The sequence below is a fragment of the Cotesia typhae genome, unplaced genomic scaffold (genome assembly GCF_013202065.1).
Source record: "Cotesia typhae breed Kobodo isofemale line unplaced genomic scaffold, CoteBio_Ctyphae contig_22, whole genome shotgun sequence".
Classification (NCBI taxonomy): Eukaryota; Metazoa; Arthropoda; class Insecta; order Hymenoptera; family Braconidae; genus Cotesia; species Cotesia typhae.
Window position 1 is genome coordinate 6,449,059 of NW_027423728.1, and position 20,778 is coordinate 6,469,836.

The window sequence follows — 20,778 nt, forward strand, 5'->3', positions numbered from 1 at the left end:
ACCCACCTCTGGATTTTCCTTTTTAAAGGAAAGAAAAATATAAAGAAGAAAATCGCAACAATAAAACTTTAAGTACCCATGACCAACATCTTTGTGGTTTTATCACTCACTTGGAAAATTTATTAAGGAAACTTAACTTTTCAACTCAACATTAACTTATTTTTATTTTTTCATTTAAGTTATTGTTATATGTTGTAGTATTTTTTGACAAAGGCAAAAAATAAATTTCATGAATTAAATTTAATTTAAATTAAATTTAAAAAATTTTTTAGTTACCCTGAATAAAAAAAAAAAATATTGAGACAAAGAAAAAAATATTAAAAATTATTGGATTGAGTAGAAAAAAGTCTTAATTGTTACGGCTGTTTTTAAATATTTAGTTTAATTTTTTTTTACGATAAAAATTTTCATTCTTTTTATATTTTAAACGTAATTTATTTGATAATGAATTGACATGAAAATTTATTTATTAAATTTGATATTTTTAATTTCATCACAAACATTTCTTAGATATTTTACTAAAATTATAAAATTTTATAATTTTACAGTTTTATTGAAAAAAAAAAAAATTAATCCATAACCATATAATTTTATTTTTAACAATTAAATAAGTAAATAAATAATTTAATTTACCTTTTTTAAGATGACACTGAAATTTAACAGACATTAGAAATTTTTTAATGATTTTATATCAATTAAATTTATCATGAAAAAAAATAAATAAATAACATTTTACTTTTATCATTATTTTGAATCTCAATTTCACTGAAATTAGTTGATACCATGTACGTTTATAATACCCTTGCATCTTGCTTTAAGCTTCGCCAGATGTTAATTAAATTGTTTCCAACCAGGACAAACTTTTTGCTCGACGTACTTGGGTTCGATTAATGAATTTATTCATTATTGCAATTACAGTTTGGCCTGTGTAATAATATAATATGTAGTATCAAACAAAACAATACAATACACCGAGAAAATACATGATAGAAGGACGGTGAGTGTCAAAATTTCTCACTAACATTGTAATCTTCGTAAATCTCATCTGAAATTTAAAGAAGATAAATTATTTAGATTAATGCAGATTATTAAACTTTTATTGTCTTCTGTGCTTACCGATTTCTTCTTTGAAACAAGTCACGTGCTCATATATGATACACCAACGTTCTTAATCACAATAAATATACATTCTTACGTAATGCGTCTGTAACCTGCAAGTAAAAAAAATTAAATAAAGAAAGCCAGATTATTTTAAAGCAGGATAAATGTATCCCACAAACTGTAATTTAATTCCCGTTTTTTACCCTTTAGCGATCGTTGTCGGAAAGTTTTCCGCCAAAGTAAAGCCTTGTGCTCCGACACCGACATCTCATCAGGTATGGACTCTATCATGCTTGCACGAGTTTTCTTTACAGTAAAACTTGAAACGAAATAACTCACTGGCATACTTTCGCGACGATAAATCGTTCCCAATGGATTTGTGTCCATGTACGTATCTATATACAATATACTTGTACATAATTGCGTGTATATATTACGTCCATACATCTGTATTAGTCTTCTCCTAGCGTAAGTTAACGTATACACGCATGCACTTAGAGACGGAAGCGGAAGCAATGTTTCTCCGGATATTTGACCACGCTCGGAGGAAAAATTTAATAAACTTTTTAATTTTATTTATTTCTTATTTAATTTCATTATTTTTAACTGGGGTAAGTTATAATTTATTATCTATCTACGCTGAAAAAAAAAATTCTTGGCTCAAAAAAATATTAAGGAAGATGATACTGAAATCAGCAAATATTTTAAAATTATTTAATTTTCATAAATTAAATTAGAATTAAAAAAAAAAAATACTTTTTCAAAAATGGCGCTTATAACTTTTCAAATCTCCTACATGTGAAATTTTTCTTTTTATTTTTTAATAAATGTTTCATTTTTATCATTAATCATTATTTTTAATTAATCACTGTCATTTATTCTATGACTTAATTACCTCTAATAATCGGTGTTGTATTTCCTACCGTCAAAGTTTAAATCTACGTCTACACTAATAAAATAGTGTTGTCAAACTCGAGTATGAGAGTATATTCAAATTACGTCAGTCTACAAAATAATCACTCAACATATTTTAAAAATGTCATTTACTTGTTCCATCGTTTATAAATAACTCTTTAAATTTAAAAATAATTTTTTTTTTGAGTATAAAAAAATTTTCTTTTGGAAACCGACGTATTTTTTCATGAAATGTGCAGAAATGCAAAAAAAATTTTTTTTTCAAACTAAAAATTTTTTTGGACTTGGAGAAAAAAAAATTGAATTTTTATTATACGCCCTTATGGCTTTCGAGGTGGGTCCCGGGAGCCATAACGGCGTATAAAATTTTTTTTAGCATTTCTAAATTTATAAATAAAAATGTACAGATTATTTGTGTACGGCGATACTTATATTAAAAAGTTATAAATAAGTTAATTGCAAAGAAGATTAAAATTTTTTTTCATTTGACACATGCACTGGAGTGCGGAAGATATGGAGTTAATCTTCTTGCAATTAAACCAATTTCATCGTTTCGATACTTGAACGTATCATGCATAGTGTAATTATAAATAAATAACTGTTTTACACAAAGAAGATCACAATTGATGATTTAAATTGCTAAATAACAATAATTAGAGTTATGTAATAATGGCGTGTAATTAAAAAACAGATAAAATAGAGTAATGTAACTATGCAATATTTATGTGTTGTTTTTCCTAGAAAAAGGAAAAAATTGGCATCTCCCACTCGTTCGTTTGTGTATAAATATCCGATTTTTGTTCATACTTATTTAGTAGAATAAAAAGCGCAAACTTTGTTGGGTTGTTTGATTATAGAACCGGTGAAAGAAAAATTATTAAAATGAAAAACTTCATTTTTTCCATCGGTTTACTGAGTATATACTTTGCTGTAAGTCAATTTGATAGTAACTCTTTTCAAGTTTGAGTAAATAATTTATTGAAATTTAATTTTGTAGACAACAGTGAATTCACTGCTTATAGAAACAAATCCTTTGGAAAGAGCTCATTCAGAAGATAGAGAACGGTGTTTACATCTTCTAAGTAATCGTAAGCGATAAAAATTTTTAAGTATATACTGAAAATTTCTCAATTGAAGAAATTAATATTTTTCTCACCATAGCTTTCAAAAAAAAAATTTTTAATTCATTTAATTAAGAAATTAAATTTTTGAAAATTTCAGCATACAATTTTTTGTCATAGCAATGCTCATTTTTTTTCTAAATAAATTTTTCTCTCAGCGTAATGATTGAAATATTTTCTTACACTGATAAAAAAAAAAAATTTGTTTAAAATGAAAAATTCTTGATCTAAGGACATAATTTTTAAGAATTTTAATATTTTTAATCCAAAGGAAAAAATTCTGGATCCAAGAAATGATTCTTCATTCAAGTAAATTTTACTCTGTTTAAAAATTTTTTCTATAAATATAATTAATTTTGGTAAGCATTTAGAAGTGAGGTCAACGATTTCAATTTTCATTTTTTTGAACGAAATTTCTATTTGATTTTATTGATATATTTTTTTTTTTTGAAAAATACATAAAAAAATGAACAATTTAAAAAAAAGTTGATTGTCACAATTTAACAAATTTAAAAAAAAATTGTGATATTCAATTTAAAAAAAAAAAAAAATACTTCAAAACCAGTTTTTTGTCTGGATTAATCAAAAATGAAAAGATACACTTTTGAAACTTAACTCCTGAATTTTTTTCATTAATTATAAATTATAAAAAATTTTGTTTTGATTATGTAGAAACGGATGGAGTGAACATAACTGAAAAAAGCCAAAATTATCGGTGCTACCGAACATGTATAATGAAACGTAGCGGTTACGTAAGTTAAAGAGATTTATTATCAATAAAAAGACCTGTCAGCTAATTGGACATTTACAAAATATGTTTTAGTTGCCAGATGGAAAAATTTCACTTGATAAGTATGAAAAAATGATAGACTCTAGGAATAAAAGATACAAAGAACTAGTCATGAATGCTGCTAAAGCTTGCATTGAAGAAGGTAAAAATATAATCTTTGTTATTTAATCATCAAAAAGCTTCGATAATAATAATTAATTAATTTATTTGTTTATTTTTTTCTGTGCTTATGAAGCTGAGCAAGGTGAGACTGAATGCGATGTAGGAGTTCTTTTTTTAGCATGCCACCGCAAGCACATGATGAAGCATTATCGTCGTAATTATGCGCGTAGCTTTGATGAAAATCATCATCAACACCTGACATTATCAACAGTTTAATATTTATAACGATTAAAGTATCAGGTCCAATAGTAATGAGTTGCCTTTAATATTGTCTTTTGTAAAATTTCTAACATCTGCGTCTTTTTATTTTTTAAATTGTACTTTTGTTTTTGTTTCAATATTTAATTATTTGTTTCAAGGTTTTTTTCAATAATTAGTTTTTTTAAATATTACCTTGAAATTTATTATTTTTTACTGGTAGTGGAATGTCACTGATTGTGTGACAATATGGAATTTTCCAGGACTATAAATAAATAAATATAAATAAAATAATTCAATGATTTCTTCTCAATATATCTGGAAAAAAATGACATTAAAGTTAGCAGTCATTTAACAATTTTTTAATTTCTTTTAATTAACAAATTTCTTCTAAAAAAAATTGGATTTTTAATTCATTTTTATTACCTTAATTTATTTGTTAAAAAGAAATGATTAAAATTTAATTAATTTTTATAACATTAAAATTAGCTGTCACTTGTCAATTTTTAATTTTTTGTAGCAAATAAATTTCTTCCAAAAAAATATCCTTACAATAAATAAATACATGAGAGTGTGAAGTTAGTCAATAGTTGAAACTTGCAAAAAATGGGACCTGATTCCTTATTGATCGAAATTAAGGCGCGCGCGTGGCGCGCTATTTAAATTTCTAGTTTTTAAAAAATTGCATTTGTAGTTTTTTTAAATTTCTAAATGTCAATTTTTTTTATAATTTTTTTTCGCCATAATTTATTTGTTAAAAAAATTCTTAAAATTATCAATTATCTGCTAAATTAATTTTGAAACCATCATTGTGGCAAAAACAATTTGAGAACCCCTGTTGTTTAAATTCAGTGAACACGTGTGACGTAGCTGAGTATCAACTCCAAACAGTTAAACTTGTCAACACAACACTTTTATTTACTGACCATTTATCCAGCTTATAACCAAATATAAATATTTATAACAAAAAATGACTGAAGAAAATGATGAGGCATGGAAAGAATTATCAGAAATATCAGCCGACCCACCTGAAATGAGAGATCAATGTTCACAGTGCAGGTAAATAACTTTTATTTATAATTCTTTACAATCAAAATATAATACTAATTTTTAAAACTAAATATTTCTTCACAGAAGGCCAATTACTGTGTGTTGGTGTCCAGGATTGCCAAAAACTCCTCTGTGTCCCCAATCACGGATAATAATCCTCCAACATCCCGCAGAGGTTAAACGTTGTCTCCGAACAGCTCCAATGCTCTCTCTATCTCTTGAACAGAACAAGTGTTTATTGTTCCGAGGCAAGAAGTTTCCCTCAAAACACGAAGGGCTGATGGAAATTTTAAAAGAAGAAAACACTATTCTTCTGTATCCTTCAGCTGAAGCGGTGGATATAAACGAACTTCCTAAAGTTGGAGTTAATGGCCAGAGACCTTACAACCTTGTGCTGTTGGACGGCACTTGGCCTCAAGCAAAAGTATGATTTTAATATAAAATTATTTTAAAAAATTTTGCTTTATTAAACAGTGACTTTTGTTAAATTGCACTGTAATTTTTTAACTATTGACGTTTTTAAAGATATAAGCTTATCCCGATGTTATACTCATCAAGACCTTTCATTTGAGTACCCACATGCATTTTTATATATTTTTCATATTTACATATATATATAATATATATAAATATATGAAAAATTGATGTGGGTATTCAAATGAAAGGTCTTGATGAGTGTAACATCGGAATGAGCTTATATTTTTAAAAATGTCAATTGTTCACAAGATACAAGGTCATTTCTTAATTATGTATTTTGCTTATTCTCTTAATAATACAGATTTAATTTTTATTTTTTAGTCCATGTATCATTCCAGTCCTTGCTTATCGAGTTTGAAAGCTTGTAAGTTAGTGCAAAATACTGCAAGTAGTTATGTGATAAGGACTCAACCTGCTGAAGGGTGTCTATCCACTCTAGAAAGTGGTGCATTCTCTCTCTCTATTTTAGAAAACCAGTCTTGGTACAAAGACGCGATGCTTGGACCTCTTCACTATCTTTGCAAGTATGTTAAATTCCAAATATTCAATAGAAGATATTAAATTTATTAATTTTGAAACTTTCTTTTAAAGATTTCAACTGGAGAACGGAGCGGTAACGCATCAGAGCAAAGAATTTTTAATAAAACAGAAAACTTATTCAAAATTGGTGGGTAAACGACTAGCTAGACAATTGAAGATATCTTCAAATGTAATTCATAATTAAATAAATATTTTAATATAACTTATGATAGAAAATTATAAATGTATAATAAATTTTTATACAATTTTATTATCGTTATTTTAAATAAAAGTTTTATTTTATTTATTGTAAGCGAATCCTTGTCAAATTAATTTTATGGAAGACTTGAAGTCAAAATATTGGTAGCCTTCGTTATGGTATTTAAAGAACCATGAAAGAGAGTTTTGTTTGTTGACGTTTTGGATTTTTCGCAAGAGATGGACTCCTTGGCGGTTGTTTATATCCCAGGATAGTCTCTGACCGGCGACTACGGGCTTTGAAGGTCCTGTTGAGACTACTATTTCAGAATCTAGGGACCAGTCTATCCATAAAGCTACTCCATTGCATGATCCTTCTCTAAAGAAGCAAAAAAAAATATTTACTTACATGTTACATATTTTTATAATTTTAATTTTAATATTATTGGAAAAATTTAATTTTTCACCTAGATATAGCCAAAAATAGGAATAACCTCACTTGTAAATAATTACCAAAAAATTTTAAGCTCAATTCCTTCAAATTAAACATTATACTCACTCAAGAATCGGCACTTGACCAGAAAATTCCTTCTTGCTCTCACTGTTAAAGTCATCTTCAAACCTAAAAGTCGCGACATCAAAGTCCGCTGACAGTGCTCGCCCCGTGTACTCCCAAAGTGGATGTACCTCGACTGGATGATCACTAATTTCACTGGAAGACTGAAACATAAAAATAAAAAAAAAAATATTACCTCATTTAGATCGATAGATAGACAGATAAAAAACATACCATAATTAATTCATCAAAAATTGTCAAATCAAATCCTTCGCAAACTCTAAGCGGTGCGCGGATATGATGAAGATCTTTAAACTCCACGACGACTCCTCGAATAGTTGCCGCCACTGGAATCGCAGTAATTCCTTTGATATAAGCCGACGTTAAATACCAAAATCTTAAATTATCCCACGGGAAAATTGAATTGGCGTAACAGGGCTCTCCAATAATTAAACAGTTGGATTTATCATTATCTTTGCAAGTAAACTGTTCAATAGATTCAATAATTTCTACCTTGTCTTTCAGGTGATTAGCCTCAATGAAATATTCAATAGATCTTCGAGACAAATAATTAGGCTCAAACAAAACGACCTTTTTGGCTCCCAGATTAGCAGCTGCGACTCCAATCAAAAAGCCGTCTGATAAGCAAAGGCAGGTAGTGTCCGATGTGATATGTTTCTTCAACACACTTATATACTTATCATTTCTCTGGCAGTCGTTCAACTGGCCCAGTCTCGTCCTTGAGTAAGCAATGTGCAGCGAGCAATCACAGACAGGAGGACTCTTGGTAAATTTAAGCTTCGACTCATTGGAAACCGGCAAGTTGAACCAAAATGAGTAGCTGTCGTGATAACCGACCAGAGTTACTTGTTCGTTCATTTTTATGGGTATTTCTTTTGGAAGATAGTAGATCGCCTGCATCCAGTGATCACGCCAAGGGAGCTTGTCAGTCATTTCAGACATAGAAAGTCCTTTGTTTTCCTCCAGCTTTGTGTCCGGGTGTTCCCAAACTGGCGCGCAGCTCAGCAAAATTTCCTTGTCCTCGTCCATGTTCAGGTCCCACCACATAAATACTGCATGGGCTGTACCAGACGCAATGGCATTGCATTGCAGAGTATTTATTTCGTTAAACACCAGAGGAACTTTTCCTGACCAGTCGAATCTAAAAATCGGCTGGGGCGCCAGTAAAGCCATGAAAGACTCTCTGGGAAGTTGGCTCAGTTGGATGTCGTGGACAGCCGAAGAACCAGCGCATTTATTTACTGAGCTAGGTGGCTTTATCAATTCCTTTCCGGTCTTTGGATCTTTTATCTCGTTAATACGGTTCCATTTACGGACGGTTAAGCTGTCGATCACTTGGACCCATACTGTTCCGCTGTCAGGAACTACGATGCAGTCTTTCTGAAATAATAAATTTATTTATATTATTAAGAGAATAAGCGAAATTTTTTGGCCAGTGCCTGCTAATTTAAGTGTCATATATTAATAAATAATTCTATATTGTTCAGAATTACGGCTTTATATATTTTTTAGTATAGTACGTAGAAATTTATTTACCTCTAATAGATGCTCATAAGCGTGTTTAAATGTCGGCAAAGCACCTTCGCCAATCAATTCGGTGTCAAATACTTCAGTGACGAGAATATTTGCTCGACGTTCCATGTCACCATTTTCACCGACGATTATCTCAGTTGACTTTTTCTTAATTAACTTAATCTGGGACTCGAATCCATTGTTTTTTATTATTTTTTCTGCGCACTCGGCCATGGGTCTAAAAGCCTTCAAATTAAAAAAAAATAAAGAATTTATAAATAGTAATTAAATATTTTTATACTCTTAATGTAACATGATGTGTGAGTGTAATAAAAAAAATAATTGTCAACAATTTTACAGCTTATTTAATTTTCTTTTAATTATTAAATTAGAACTAAAAAATATTTTTTTAAAACTTTACGCATTGTTTTTCAAGTTTTTTACAATTGAAAATTTTTTTTTTATTTTTTTGTTATAATTTTTTCAGAAAAAAAAATTTTTTTAATTTTTAGGTGAAAATTCAATTTTCATGAAATTTTTGAATTTTTTTTTTTTAAATAAAATTCTTAATTCTAGAAAATTATTTGTAAAAATTGCATTTTTGGTTTTTTAGAGCTTCTAAAGATGGAATTTTTTAAATGAGTTTTTCTTGAGAAAATTTGTTTGTTAAAAAATTTTTTGAATTATCAGATGTCTCTCAATTTCAGTGTCATAAAAATTAATTACCTCACATGCGACAATTGTATCAGCACCACATTTAGCTGCCATCATTGATAACAAACCTGTACCGGTACCAATATCTAATACATTCGCCTTTAATCCTTGTTTATGTTTCTTGTTGATAGCTTTTTGAAGAGCCAAGTAATATTTTTCGTTCTAAATTAAAAAAAAAAATTATGAAAAATTTTATTCAGTAATTTGTATTTTTTTTTTTTTTTTTTTTTTTTTTATGTATATATATATTTTTAAAATAAACTTACTCGTTCATGATCGTGGAGCATGTCAGCAAATGCTGAACGTGCAACTTCCTGGTGATAGTCATAATTAGGGTTTTTTTCTTCCCAAACAGAACAGCCAGTGATGGGATCAAATGTCTGCGTAAATATACTCATCTTTGTGAATTTAAATTTTGGTTTACTCTGTATTAACCTGGATAACATGCAAGTCAATGAGGTTAAGTTATCACAATGTTTAATTATCAATAACACAACATGTGGGTTTATATGAGCGCCAAACAGTTTCGGATTTGACTGTCGGTCAAATTCGGTTAAGTCCGGAGTGTGGAAAAAAACCGCGAAAAAATTTGAAATTTAAAAAACAATTCAAACAATTAAGAGACATCTGATAATTTTTAGAAATTTTTTACAAATAAATTTTTACAAAAGAAATTAATTAAAAAAAAAAAAATTCTATTTTTTTTAAGCACTAAAAAATTATGAATGCAATTATTTAAAAATAATTTTTTATAACTAGTTAATTTTTAAAGAAAAATAAAAATATTGCCAAGTGTCATAAATTATAAATAATAAAAAAACCAATTGAAATAATTTTTTGTCGTTTATTTAACATCAACTGACAACAATGTATATACAATTTTGAAGTATATATTGTGTATGTATACATGTATATTTAATATATAATTAATTTATAATATATTTATCAGAGCATTACTCACTTCACATACTCAATATCGTATAGTTAAATCACAAATAATCGGTAAACAATTACTATAACAATAGTATATCATCTTCATAATAATATTTATAATAATAATAGTTCCTATAACTTAAAACAATAACTAAAAAAACATAATACTGAATAGAGGAAAGATGTGTAATCAAACACATTGTCCTTAACAACAATAGAATAAATAAATAAAATACATATGTATATTTAACAATATTAAACATTGTAAAGCACATTTTATTGTCAAATTAGTCTAACAATTAATAATAAATGTTTCACTAAAAATACCACATTGTTTATTGTCAAGTGATCAAATGATCTTATTGTCAATAGGTATATTTATTTATAGTTCATTACGCTAAAAAGCTTTGTTAATTTTAATAGTCTACTAATATTTTATTCTGTTACTCTTTCATATTAAATTTAAAATTTAAATCCATTAATCATTTTTTTTTCTGTGCGCATGAATTTATCACTATGTACAATTTTATATTCGTTATGTCTTCTAATAAACTTACCATAATTTACTAAATTAAATATAATAACTAGCAATCAATATAATATAATATAATATAATAATAATTTTTAATTTATATTTCTTCTTTAATTATATATTTTTTAGCCGCTCATATTTTAATATATTTTTTTTCCAGTATTGTCTCGGTGATAATCAGTCAACTTTTTAAGCATAAACATTTGAACAAAAATTTACACATTTCTTCATTATTTTATCTCTATTATTATTATTAATTATTATAATTATTATCGCCATCATCATCATTATTATTAATATTATTATTATTACTATTATTATCAATATTAATATTATTAATAGTATTATTGTATCTCGATTATTAATTTATATCTCTTCATTCAACATTTCACCCAGTCTCTTCATAATTGTATGTATATATGGCATTACACAGTTCTACACAATTCTAAATTTTTAATCAATGATATAGGTGATACTTAACAATTAGGATATGTATATAGAACAATTTAATAGAATATACAGTAAAGTAGAAGGCATGAGGTCGCGAAACAAAATTACCTACGGTGTAGAAGACTACCGATATGTTTTAATAAATCCAATCAATATAATACACTGAGAAAAAAAAATATTTTTATTAAAAAAATTTTCTTGATACAAGTATTTATAATAAGGGCGTATAATAAAAATTTTATTTTTTTTTCTAAGTTCAAAAAAAATTTTTAGTTTGGAGAAAATTTTTTTTTTGCATTTCTTTACGTTTCATACAAAAATACATTGATTCCCGAAAAAAATTTTTTTTTTTGGAAACCGACGTATTTTTGTATGAAACGTGAAGAAATGCAAAAAAAAATTTTTCTCCAAATTGAAAATTTTTTTGGACTTGGAAAAAAAAAATAGAATTTTTATTATATTTTTACTTAATTTAAATAAAGCTATTCTCTTGTTTATCTGTTATCCAAAGATAAATATTGATATTCTTCTCTTCAGAAATTAATAATTAATAATAATAGAATATTTGATCGTCATCGAGTTTCTTGAACCAAGAAATAGTTAATTGAGTAAAAGTATCTTTTTTTCTCAGTGTATTATAGGACGACAAAAAAATATAAAACGTGCGTTAATATAATCTATTTAATAAATAAATTATCAGGTTAAATCGTTATCACTTTTAGATGTTTTTAAAACGTGCTTTAATTATTAGCTTCTTTTTAAGTTTTTATCATAACTATAGGGGTGATGTAACATGTATTGCCAGTTAGATTATTGTCAATAATGTAAATGTCCATTTTTCCATTATGGTAAGGTAAATATGGACGTTTTATTGTCGTTTATCATTTCTATAATAACAGCTTGTTGAAAAGTTATTATCCTTTTAAACCATAAACTTTTATCTCAAACGTAAACGTTTAAATAAATTGATACTATTTATCATGCCCAATGGACGGTTCCTATACTAATTTCAGTACAGTTACTTTTTTTTTATTTTTATGATATTTTTTTTCCATTAGGTACTTTTGTTATATCGAATAGCTTGCGCTCATGAAAGAAAATTTTTTTATCAATTTATTCATTAAAAAATCATGTTTAGATTTAAGAATCTATAATTTTTTGACTCCCAGTTTAAAAATATTGATTGAAAAAAAATTCACTATCATGAGATTTGAATTTTTTTCAATAATTTAAATTAATTTTAATTTCTCAGTACATATCTATAGATATACAATTTGCTTAGAGCGAATTTTTTTTAATTTTTTACAATGAAAATTTTTAAACAGGATTTAATTTTTTAAAATGAAAAATTTAGATATTGACAATTTTTTAAAAATTATTCCAAGTTGATAAAAAATAAAAAATCAAACTTAAAAATTAAAAAATGTTTAAAGCATGATATGTAATTTTTTAATTTCTTGATTTTATTATGTTTTCATACTCTTTAATAAAAAAAATAGTGTGGTACTAGATAAATTGATATGTGAAAAATATCATTGGAATTATTCGCAAATCTAATTAAGAAGAATAAAAAAAAAAAAAAAAATTGAATACTTAAAAAAAAAATAAATAAACAATTTTGCTAAATTTTACTAAATAAAATAAAATTAATAATAATTGTACGCTGTAAAATAAAAAATAACTATTCATTTAAATTCTTCAATTAAATTCTAATAAATTTCTTTAATTAATGTTATTTAATTTTAAATAATTAAATGTTGAATAATATATAAATAAATAAAAAAAAAAAAAAATAATAATTAATTTTCATTGAATAATCTTAATAAAAAAAATAATAAAATTTTTTTCCATGAGAAACTTTAATATATAATAAATATATATACGCGAGAGCTTCGATATGCAAATTTTCCATTTGATATATTATTTGATATCTGCATCAATATAATAATTACTTTTAATAATAGCTATTAGCATTAAATATTATAAACTTAACTAATTAAAATCCGATCTAACAAGAGAATATGCAACTGTACTATTTTTAAATTTATTAATATCTATTGATATAATAGCGTAATTGACACGGTTAACTTTACAATTGTTTATAAATCGAAAAACAATTAATAAGATTAATAAAATGTATATTAATAATAAAATATAAACATGAGATATAGATGAAATGCTTTACATACGAATAACGATGGTATCAAGTACTTTAATTGTTATCTTCGTTTAAAAGTATGGATATTGTAATTAAATGCGATGTTGATGTCACTGTTGATGATCCTTAGAGATTGTTAAATAAAATTATTGTTCTAAGTCAAGTTGCCGTTGTCTATATCATCGTCGTCATCGTTGAGGCCACCTGTAGGGCAGCAGAGCCCTTCTGAGCCGTCAGGTCTGATGCAGAACAACAGTGTCTCGGCAGCAGTCACCTCATGGGGAACAATCCCATGGAATTCTTTAAGATCTTCTGCAGGGAACCAGGCTTTTTCATTATCGTCAATTATCAGGATTCCGAGTGCTCGGAAAATAGCCACCATCGGTATCCAGAGGACCGACGCCAATATAAGAATAAATATTAAAACTAGGGCCCAAGTCGGCCACTCTTGTCTCTCGGTAGTCCCTTTATTAGGCACCCAGGTCTGGTATCCGCTTCCTTCGCATATTATTTCGACAAACGAGGCCACCAAAATCGTTAGCATCGCCAACGGGCTCAAGTACTTCCAGCAAATTAACCAATAAAGTCCTGGTCTATTTCCAGTCATCAATTCAATGTCGTCAGCAAATCGTCTCAATCCGTAAACGTAAGAGACTCCGATGCACTCGAAAAAGGCAATTATTAGCAATGGAAAATTACCACTGAAGTTGTCGAATAATACAAACACGTAGCTTCCGGCACCGTGAGCAAATGCCATAGATATTATACAGCATACTAAACATATTGCACCTTTTTTGGTAAAAAAAAATTAAAAGAAGAAATAAATTTTATTAGGAGTAGAGTAAAATATTTTTTGCTATTTAATTTTTAATTAACTTACCAGTAAGAATTTCTTTTCTAAGATTAGGAAAAAGTTTCATGTCGACGATGCTCGTTACGACGCCCTCCAATGTACCAAATTGCGAATCAATACCGAGTGTAAAAAGCATGAGGAAAAATAAAACTGACCAGAATTGGGCTCCTGGGAATTGATTTATTGCTTCGGTGAAAATAATAAACGCCAAACCTGTTCCTGATGCTGACTGTGTTGATAAAACAATTAAAAATTATTATTATTTTTAATTTTACTTTTATTATATGTAATAATGAACTTTTCATTAATTTGTCGTCAAATTACATGGAAATTCATTTAAATCAAGAATTAATGAATATGTAATTTTATTTTATTCAACAGCAAGCTTTTAAATATTTAGTTGAGAGGAAAATCCCTTTAGAATTTATCAAGAGAATTTTTTTTTTTTTTTTTTAATTAAAAATTTATCACATGGACAGTATATTTGCAAGAAGAAAAATAAAATAATAATTTATATAAATCTTACATTATCCAATTCTTTTTGTAGATCACATTCCGGAATTTCAGGCATTATTATATTGTCAACGCTATTATTTCCATTTGTGAAATTCAATAATGTACCGGCCGGCGGAATTTCATCTGGGAATCTCTCAGGATGTCCAAATATACCGATCAAAGTTGAATTTCTATCCGCCAAGCATTTTTCATAAACCATCGTCGCTTTAAAACCTAAAGGATAAAAAATAAATTTATTTAATAAGTCGTAATTTGAGACGAAGAAATAATTACAATTAACTTTAATAATTTACATTAATTTTAATGAATATCATTACCGATAACTGAAAATACCACAATTCCAGCGAACATCGATGTGAAACAATTCGTCAAGCTGACCATAATTGCGTCGCGGTAGCAGTTATTATTGACTGGATTGTAAGAGGAGAATGCGATTAAACCGCCGAAAGCTAGACCGAGGGAGAAAAATATTTGCGTTCCTGCTTCGAGCCAGACAACAGGATCCGTCAGCGTGTACCACTTTGGGGTGAACAGGTGACGTAGGCCGTCGGACATTCCTGGTAAGGTCACACCGCGGAAGAAGAAAATTATCAAAACGAGGTACGGAAATGTCGCTGTCACGTAAACGACCTGCAATTTTTTTTTTTTAAATTAACAATTAGTCATCTTTATAAGTTATTATTGATTATTAATTAATAATTGATATAATAATAATAATAATAATAATAATAATAATAATAATAATAATAATAATAATAATAATAATAATAATAATGATTATACTTTTCCAGATGAAGCTATTCCTTTGATCATACACATGTAAACTAAAATCCAAGCGATAACAAGTGCCAAAGCTATCTTCCAATTGAACACTTCTGGAGTATTTATGTCTTTTGATATCATTAGTGTTGTACGATACCAAAAATATTGTGTTGGGCTGCTTTCCTGAATAGGCAATTTAATTTTAATAATTATTTATTTAAAATAGATTTGATTTATAAATGAAAAATTTTTAGAAGAAATGATTTTAAAAATAAAAATATCGATTACTTGACATTCAGGTTCTGGAGCGTATGATCCATTTTGAAAATATTTATTCGGACATTCTGACCATGGTAATTCAGATTGAAAACTCTGTAACAATTTTACGTTAAAGTATGCTGAGAAAAATTATATTTTTAATAAAATATATTTACTTGAACGAAATAGAAAAGGCACCAGGCAATTATTGTGTTGTAATAAAGCGCGACATTGAAAGAAACAACTGCGCTGCTAATTCCTATTCCTCCAAGATATGGTGAAACCTAAAAAAATATATGTACATGTATTTTTATAAGTAATATCTTTAAAATTAATCTTCAATTATACAGCTGATGTAAAAAATATAATTTTAACTATTGGTGATTTGTCATATTAATTATTTCAATTTTAAGACAACAGAAAACTTAAAAGTGAGACAATAAAAGAAGAAATAATTAAATATTTATAATTGTACTTATTTATCTTTTTAAGTTTTATAAAAAAGAAAAAAAAATTAATACGATATTAGTAATAAGATGAAGAAACACAGAAAAACAAGTATATAAAATTAAAAGTTGTAATTGTAATCTTTGTGAATAAGTTTTTAATTACTTTTCCTTTAATAGAAATATATGAACTTGAGAAATTGAAACGCAAATTAAAAAAAAAAGAAAAAATTAAATAATTAATTTAACAGATATTTAATAATTTTTAGAATTTTTTATTAACAAATAAATTATGGCAAAAATATTGACATGGAGAAATTTCAAAAAATTATAAATGCAATTTTTTAAAAATAATTTTTTGGAACAAATTGGTTTATTAAATAAAATTAAACCTGATTCCAGACTCCAATGGCTCCTTTTCTCAATCTCTGTCCGATAGCCAGCTCCAAGTAGAAAATGGGAATCCCTTCAATGGCCAGCATAACAAAATAAGGTATCAAAAACGCTCCACCCCCATTTTTTTGGGCAAGATATGGAAATCTCCAAACATTTCCCAATCCGACGGCATAGCCAACAGTAGCTAGCAGGAATGTTAATTTGCTATCCCAATTTTCTCGCTCATCTTCACCCGCCTCAGGACGAAATATCCCTTTGCCCTCTGTACTGCCGGTTGGCATTTTTGGCGCAGTACTTTCAACAATGCTACTGCTTACATTTAAGCTAACGTGAGCGGCCGCATTTGGTTTCTTGGCCTAAAATTAAAATTATTCATCATCAATCATGTCATAAAAATTAATCTATGCATAAAATCAAGAGGTCAATTATCATACAACCTTGGTGCTGGGGCTCGAGTCATCGAAGCCCGGATTAGTAGTTCCATAATTAGTGGTCGGATTTTTCCGACTGTCGACCACCAATCTACCTCGCATTTCTTTCATCTCAAGCCGATCCACACTTTTTTGGGGCTTTAAGTCCCGGGAACTTTGTCTGCGTACCAAGTGAGCCGTGTTTGCCATTTTTTTTTTTAATTTAGGATTTTATTATCTTGAATTATTATTTACTTTTAAAGTACCAAGCATATCGTTGTTGACAATCACGGTATTAATAAATAATATTCATTCTAAAAAAAAAAAAAAAAAAAAATTAATTTTATTATTTCCTTTTTTTTTATATTCTTCTTTAAGTTTTATATTTCTTCTTTTGATTCAAGAAATTTACAGTTTTAATTATCAAATTAATTTTTTTTTATTATTTCCATTTTTTTATATTCTTCTTTAAGTTTTATATTTCTTCTTTTGATTTAAGAAGTTTACACTTTTAATTATCAAATTAATTTTTTTTTATTGATCGCCTAATTCCAATACTACTTGACATTTGTAAATATAAGACAACTTTCAATATATAATATATACATACAGAATATACCGACAGATCTATACATAAATGATCGTTACGTAATTTTTATATTTATATATTCAGAAATATTTTCGATAGTTATATAAAAAAATTATTTATTAAACGGAAATTGCTATTGTTTTTCGATAGTTTTAATTAAAAAAGGAGTACAAGAACTGGTAATGGATTGTTTACACAAATATTAATTTCCGAAGCAGAATTTTTATCGTAGAAAAAGGGTGAAGAAAATATATACATATATTTATTACTATATATATTTATGTGGATTCGGAATCTTAATTAATATTTGTAAAAGTATTTACGAAGCGCGAAATGAAAATACCAAGTCTATACACTACTCCACTGACGTCATCACATTGAGCGACTCTTACAAATATAAGGACTAATTATTTACTTATATATATGTATAACTATTCATGTAAATGTATGTATATAAAGATATTTCAATAATTTATAAATATATAGATATATATTTGACATTTGATGTATGTATTTATGTTTTTTTTTTTTTTTGGGTATTGTGTAAAAACTAGGTCCACTGGTGATAAAAGAAAGGAACGATTAGCAGTTGATCTGGTATTGGATATAGGACAATCGAAACTGTTATGATCATGTAATATTTTGTGAAATTAAAAAGTTCGATTGGATAACTTGTATGTAAATTAATAAATCTGTAAAAAAAAAATTGATGATTAATAAGGGTAAATAATTTGCAAAAAAATAAAAAGTAAAATTATTAATTGTGAGTAAAAAGTATGAGTGTGATTTTTTTGGTAAACACTTGATTGAAGAATTAAGAGTAAGATTAGATTTATTTTAATGTATGTACTGAGATTAAATCGTAAATTTAATATAATAACTGACCTGATAATATTAGGGGAAGAAGAGATGAGCGAGTGACTCCTTTTGGGATGTTTTGGGGCACTCGGGGGTAAGAGTCGAAAACTTGTTCGTTAGTGTCGCGCCCTTCAGGAAAATTATAATAACTTTAACGTGGGGAATCCTTGATTTTGTGTATGGTGACGGCGAATCAATAGTAGGCGCCGGCGCGCCTTCATTTTATTTAGATTTGTTGATAAGAAAAGGTCCATTAAAGTGATTAAAGATTTCAACCAGATAATGTCGGTTAATAAAAATATTTTTTATTCAAAAATACATCTGTACACGCTAGCGAAGTTTGTTGTTTAAGTACTGTGTGAATGCAAGGATTGTTTTTATTCTTTTACTGCTCCTGGAATTAAAAGAGTCTATTAATCTGTCAACGCTGGCTTCGTCTTTTATGTTTAATGCCTTAAAATTAGCTGTTATGTCACTGTAATAATTTTTATAGAACTCCAAACTTTCCATAGACCACTCCAGCAATGAATTCAGCCGAGGTCGTTCACTTGTTCCATTCACAAAATTAATTATTGTCGGGTCGTCGAAATTTATTCCGCTGCGAAGTTGTTCTAGCCGGTGATATTTATCCTTTAGCTCCTACGGAAAAATATGTGTAATAATATGACTGATATAAAAATTTTTTATCACATTAAAGTTAGCTGCCACTTGATTATTTTTTAATTTTCTTTAACAAAAAAATAATTTTTAAAAATTGCATTTTTTATTTATTAAAATTTTTACAAGTCCATTTTTTTAATATTTTTTTTTTTGCTATAATTTATTTGTTAAAAAAAATTAAAACAATTGTGAAGTTACAGGTAAATTTAATGTCATAAATTTTTTTAGAAATTTATAGCAATTAAATTATTATAAGAAAAATTAAATTAAAAAGTTTCATATGTAAAAATTAATTAAAATTACAAGTGAAAATTTTTAAAAGCATTTTTTTGTTGTAATTGATTTATTAAAAAAATTTTTTAAATTAACAGCTGACTGCTAACTTCAGTATTATGTAATAATAAATCATGAGAATCAATTTAGCAGACAGTAATTAATTTAAAAAATTTTTTTAACATAAATTATGGCAAAAAAAAAAATAAAATCAAAAAATTGACATTTAAAAAATTAAAAAATGCATTTAAAAAAATTATAACAGTGACAGCTAACTTTAATGTCATTAATAAATAATGAATACCGCTTAAGTAAGCAATAAAAGAAGATATTTACCTGAGTGTAATTATTTAGAGTACTTATAGCTTCAACAATAAGTTTCAATTCGTCTTCGATTCCCAAGTTTATTTTAAAAATAAGTTTTTCCCGCGCGCCTTTGATCAAGCAAATTTCTGCAGTATCTACCGCAGGGCTGTAAAACACAGATGGCGTTAGTGTCATCTACGATAAGTTCGATAATAAATTACAAAAAATTATAAATAAAATTATTATTATTTGTGTAAATTAATTAATTGCTAAATAAAATTTTTAGAGAAGAAAAGATGCTCACCTGGTTACATGACGCAGTTGTTCCATCTGATTTTTGAGTGACGTTAATGGTCCGGTTGTAACCTTGTTAATCTCATTGTTGCAGTAACAATAAATTTTTTCGAGTGTTAAATAATAATTAACAATTGCTTTTTGAAAGCAATTGTCTTTGTCCATTATTATTGTGTATAATTTAACGCGATGATGTCATAAATTAAATATACCACGTGAAGCTTATAATAACTACTTTTCAGATTATAATTTGACGTTAAATCTAGTGGTAAAAAAAATGAACCAACAGCACGTGGCTGCTAAGATAAAACAGATATGAATATATAAATATTACTATACATACTTATAAATATATCTAATCAAAATAGAGTATAAATAATCAAAGGGGTTAATGACAAAAATCAAAACAATTAAAATCATGACAAAAAAAATAATAAATGTATATTATTATAAAGCATGAAGGGAAAAATTTTATTTTTATTTATGTATAAATAAATTTAAAAATAAAATATAAAAATAATTGTTGCCAAAAAAATAAAAACAAAGCACTGGACTTAAAGAAGAAATAAAATAAATGTCAAAAACAAATACCCGGTAAGTATTTTTAATTATAATAATAAAATTAGCCGAAATATTAGTTAGCCGACGTTTTTAATTTTTTGATTTTTGTTTAATAATTCAATTAAAACAAAAAAATATTTTTCAATAATTGCAAGTATAGTTTTTTAAATTTTCTACATGTGAAATTTT

At 27.0% G+C, this 20,778-nt stretch overlaps 5 protein-coding genes and 1 long non-coding RNA gene across 7 annotated transcripts; 2 read left to right on the forward strand and 4 right to left on the reverse strand.

Moving 5' to 3' along the window:
* Window positions 1-479: 479 nt before the first annotated feature.
* Window positions 480-2,397, reverse strand: LOC141524079 (uncharacterized). Its single transcript, XR_012478663.1, has 4 exons — window positions 1,305-2,397; window positions 1,117-1,211; window positions 737-1,045; window positions 480-649 (listed from the first exon to the last, which is right to left on the reverse strand). It is a non-coding gene; the product is annotated as an uncharacterized LOC141524079 (long non-coding RNA).
* Window positions 2,398-2,791: 394 nt separating this feature from the next.
* On the forward strand, window positions 2,792-4,586 carry LOC141524078 (uncharacterized). Its single transcript, XM_074237729.1, has 5 exons — window positions 2,792-2,946; window positions 3,014-3,104; window positions 3,810-3,889; window positions 3,961-4,069; window positions 4,163-4,586. The coding sequence occupies exons 1-5, from the start codon at window positions 2,899-2,901 to the stop codon at window positions 4,303-4,305; spliced, it is 471 nt and encodes a 156-aa protein (XP_074093830.1). The 5' UTR covers window positions 2,792-2,898; the 3' UTR covers window positions 4,306-4,586.
* Window positions 4,587-4,722: 136 nt separating this feature from the next.
* Dtwd2 (DTW domain containing 2) lies at window positions 4,723-6,646 on the forward strand. The gene is made up of 4 exons (XM_074237728.1): window positions 4,723-5,346; window positions 5,422-5,761; window positions 6,136-6,338; window positions 6,406-6,646. The coding sequence occupies exons 1-4, from the start codon at window positions 5,258-5,260 to the stop codon at window positions 6,536-6,538; spliced, it is 765 nt and encodes a 254-aa protein (XP_074093829.1). The 5' UTR covers window positions 4,723-5,257; the 3' UTR covers window positions 6,539-6,646.
* Art7 (arginine methyltransferase 7) lies at window positions 6,585-9,807 on the reverse strand. Its single transcript, XM_074237726.1, has 6 exons — window positions 9,601-9,807; window positions 9,347-9,496; window positions 8,645-8,866; window positions 7,322-8,488; window positions 7,091-7,251; window positions 6,585-6,910 (listed from the first exon to the last, which is right to left on the reverse strand). Exons 1-6 carry the CDS (start codon window positions 9,778-9,780, stop codon window positions 6,658-6,660), a joined length of 2,133 nt encoding a protein of 710 aa, XP_074093827.1. The 5' UTR covers window positions 9,781-9,807; the 3' UTR covers window positions 6,585-6,657.
* A 3,347-nt stretch (window positions 9,808-13,154) lies between these two features.
* Window positions 13,155-18,672, reverse strand: LOC141538501 (sodium-dependent neutral amino acid transporter B(0)AT3). Of its 2 annotated transcripts, XM_074260012.1 has the most exons (10): window positions 18,523-18,672; window positions 17,076-17,362; window positions 16,635-16,994; window positions 15,973-16,080; window positions 15,827-15,910; window positions 15,560-15,721; window positions 15,094-15,406; window positions 14,787-14,989; window positions 14,288-14,489; window positions 13,155-14,196 (listed from the first exon to the last, which is right to left on the reverse strand). In XM_074260012.1, the coding sequence occupies exons 2-10, from the start codon at window positions 17,256-17,258 to the stop codon at window positions 13,562-13,564; spliced, it is 2,250 nt and encodes a 749-aa protein (XP_074116113.1). In that variant the 5' UTR covers window positions 17,259-17,362; window positions 18,523-18,672; the 3' UTR covers window positions 13,155-13,561. The 2 variants fall into 2 exon arrangements, with proteins under 2 accessions (XP_074116113.1, XP_074116114.1); XM_074260013.1 differs by lacking the exon at window positions 18,523-18,672 and having other exon boundaries at window positions 17,076-17,365.
* Window positions 18,673-18,778: 106 nt separating this feature from the next.
* Window positions 18,779-20,579, reverse strand: LOC141538503 (uncharacterized). The gene is made up of 3 exons (XM_074260016.1): window positions 20,039-20,579; window positions 19,765-19,900; window positions 18,779-19,134 (listed from the first exon to the last, which is right to left on the reverse strand). The coding sequence occupies exons 1-3, from the start codon at window positions 20,191-20,193 to the stop codon at window positions 18,826-18,828; spliced, it is 600 nt and encodes a 199-aa protein (XP_074116117.1). The 5' UTR covers window positions 20,194-20,579; the 3' UTR covers window positions 18,779-18,825.
* Between the last annotated feature and the right edge of the window lie 199 nt (window positions 20,580-20,778).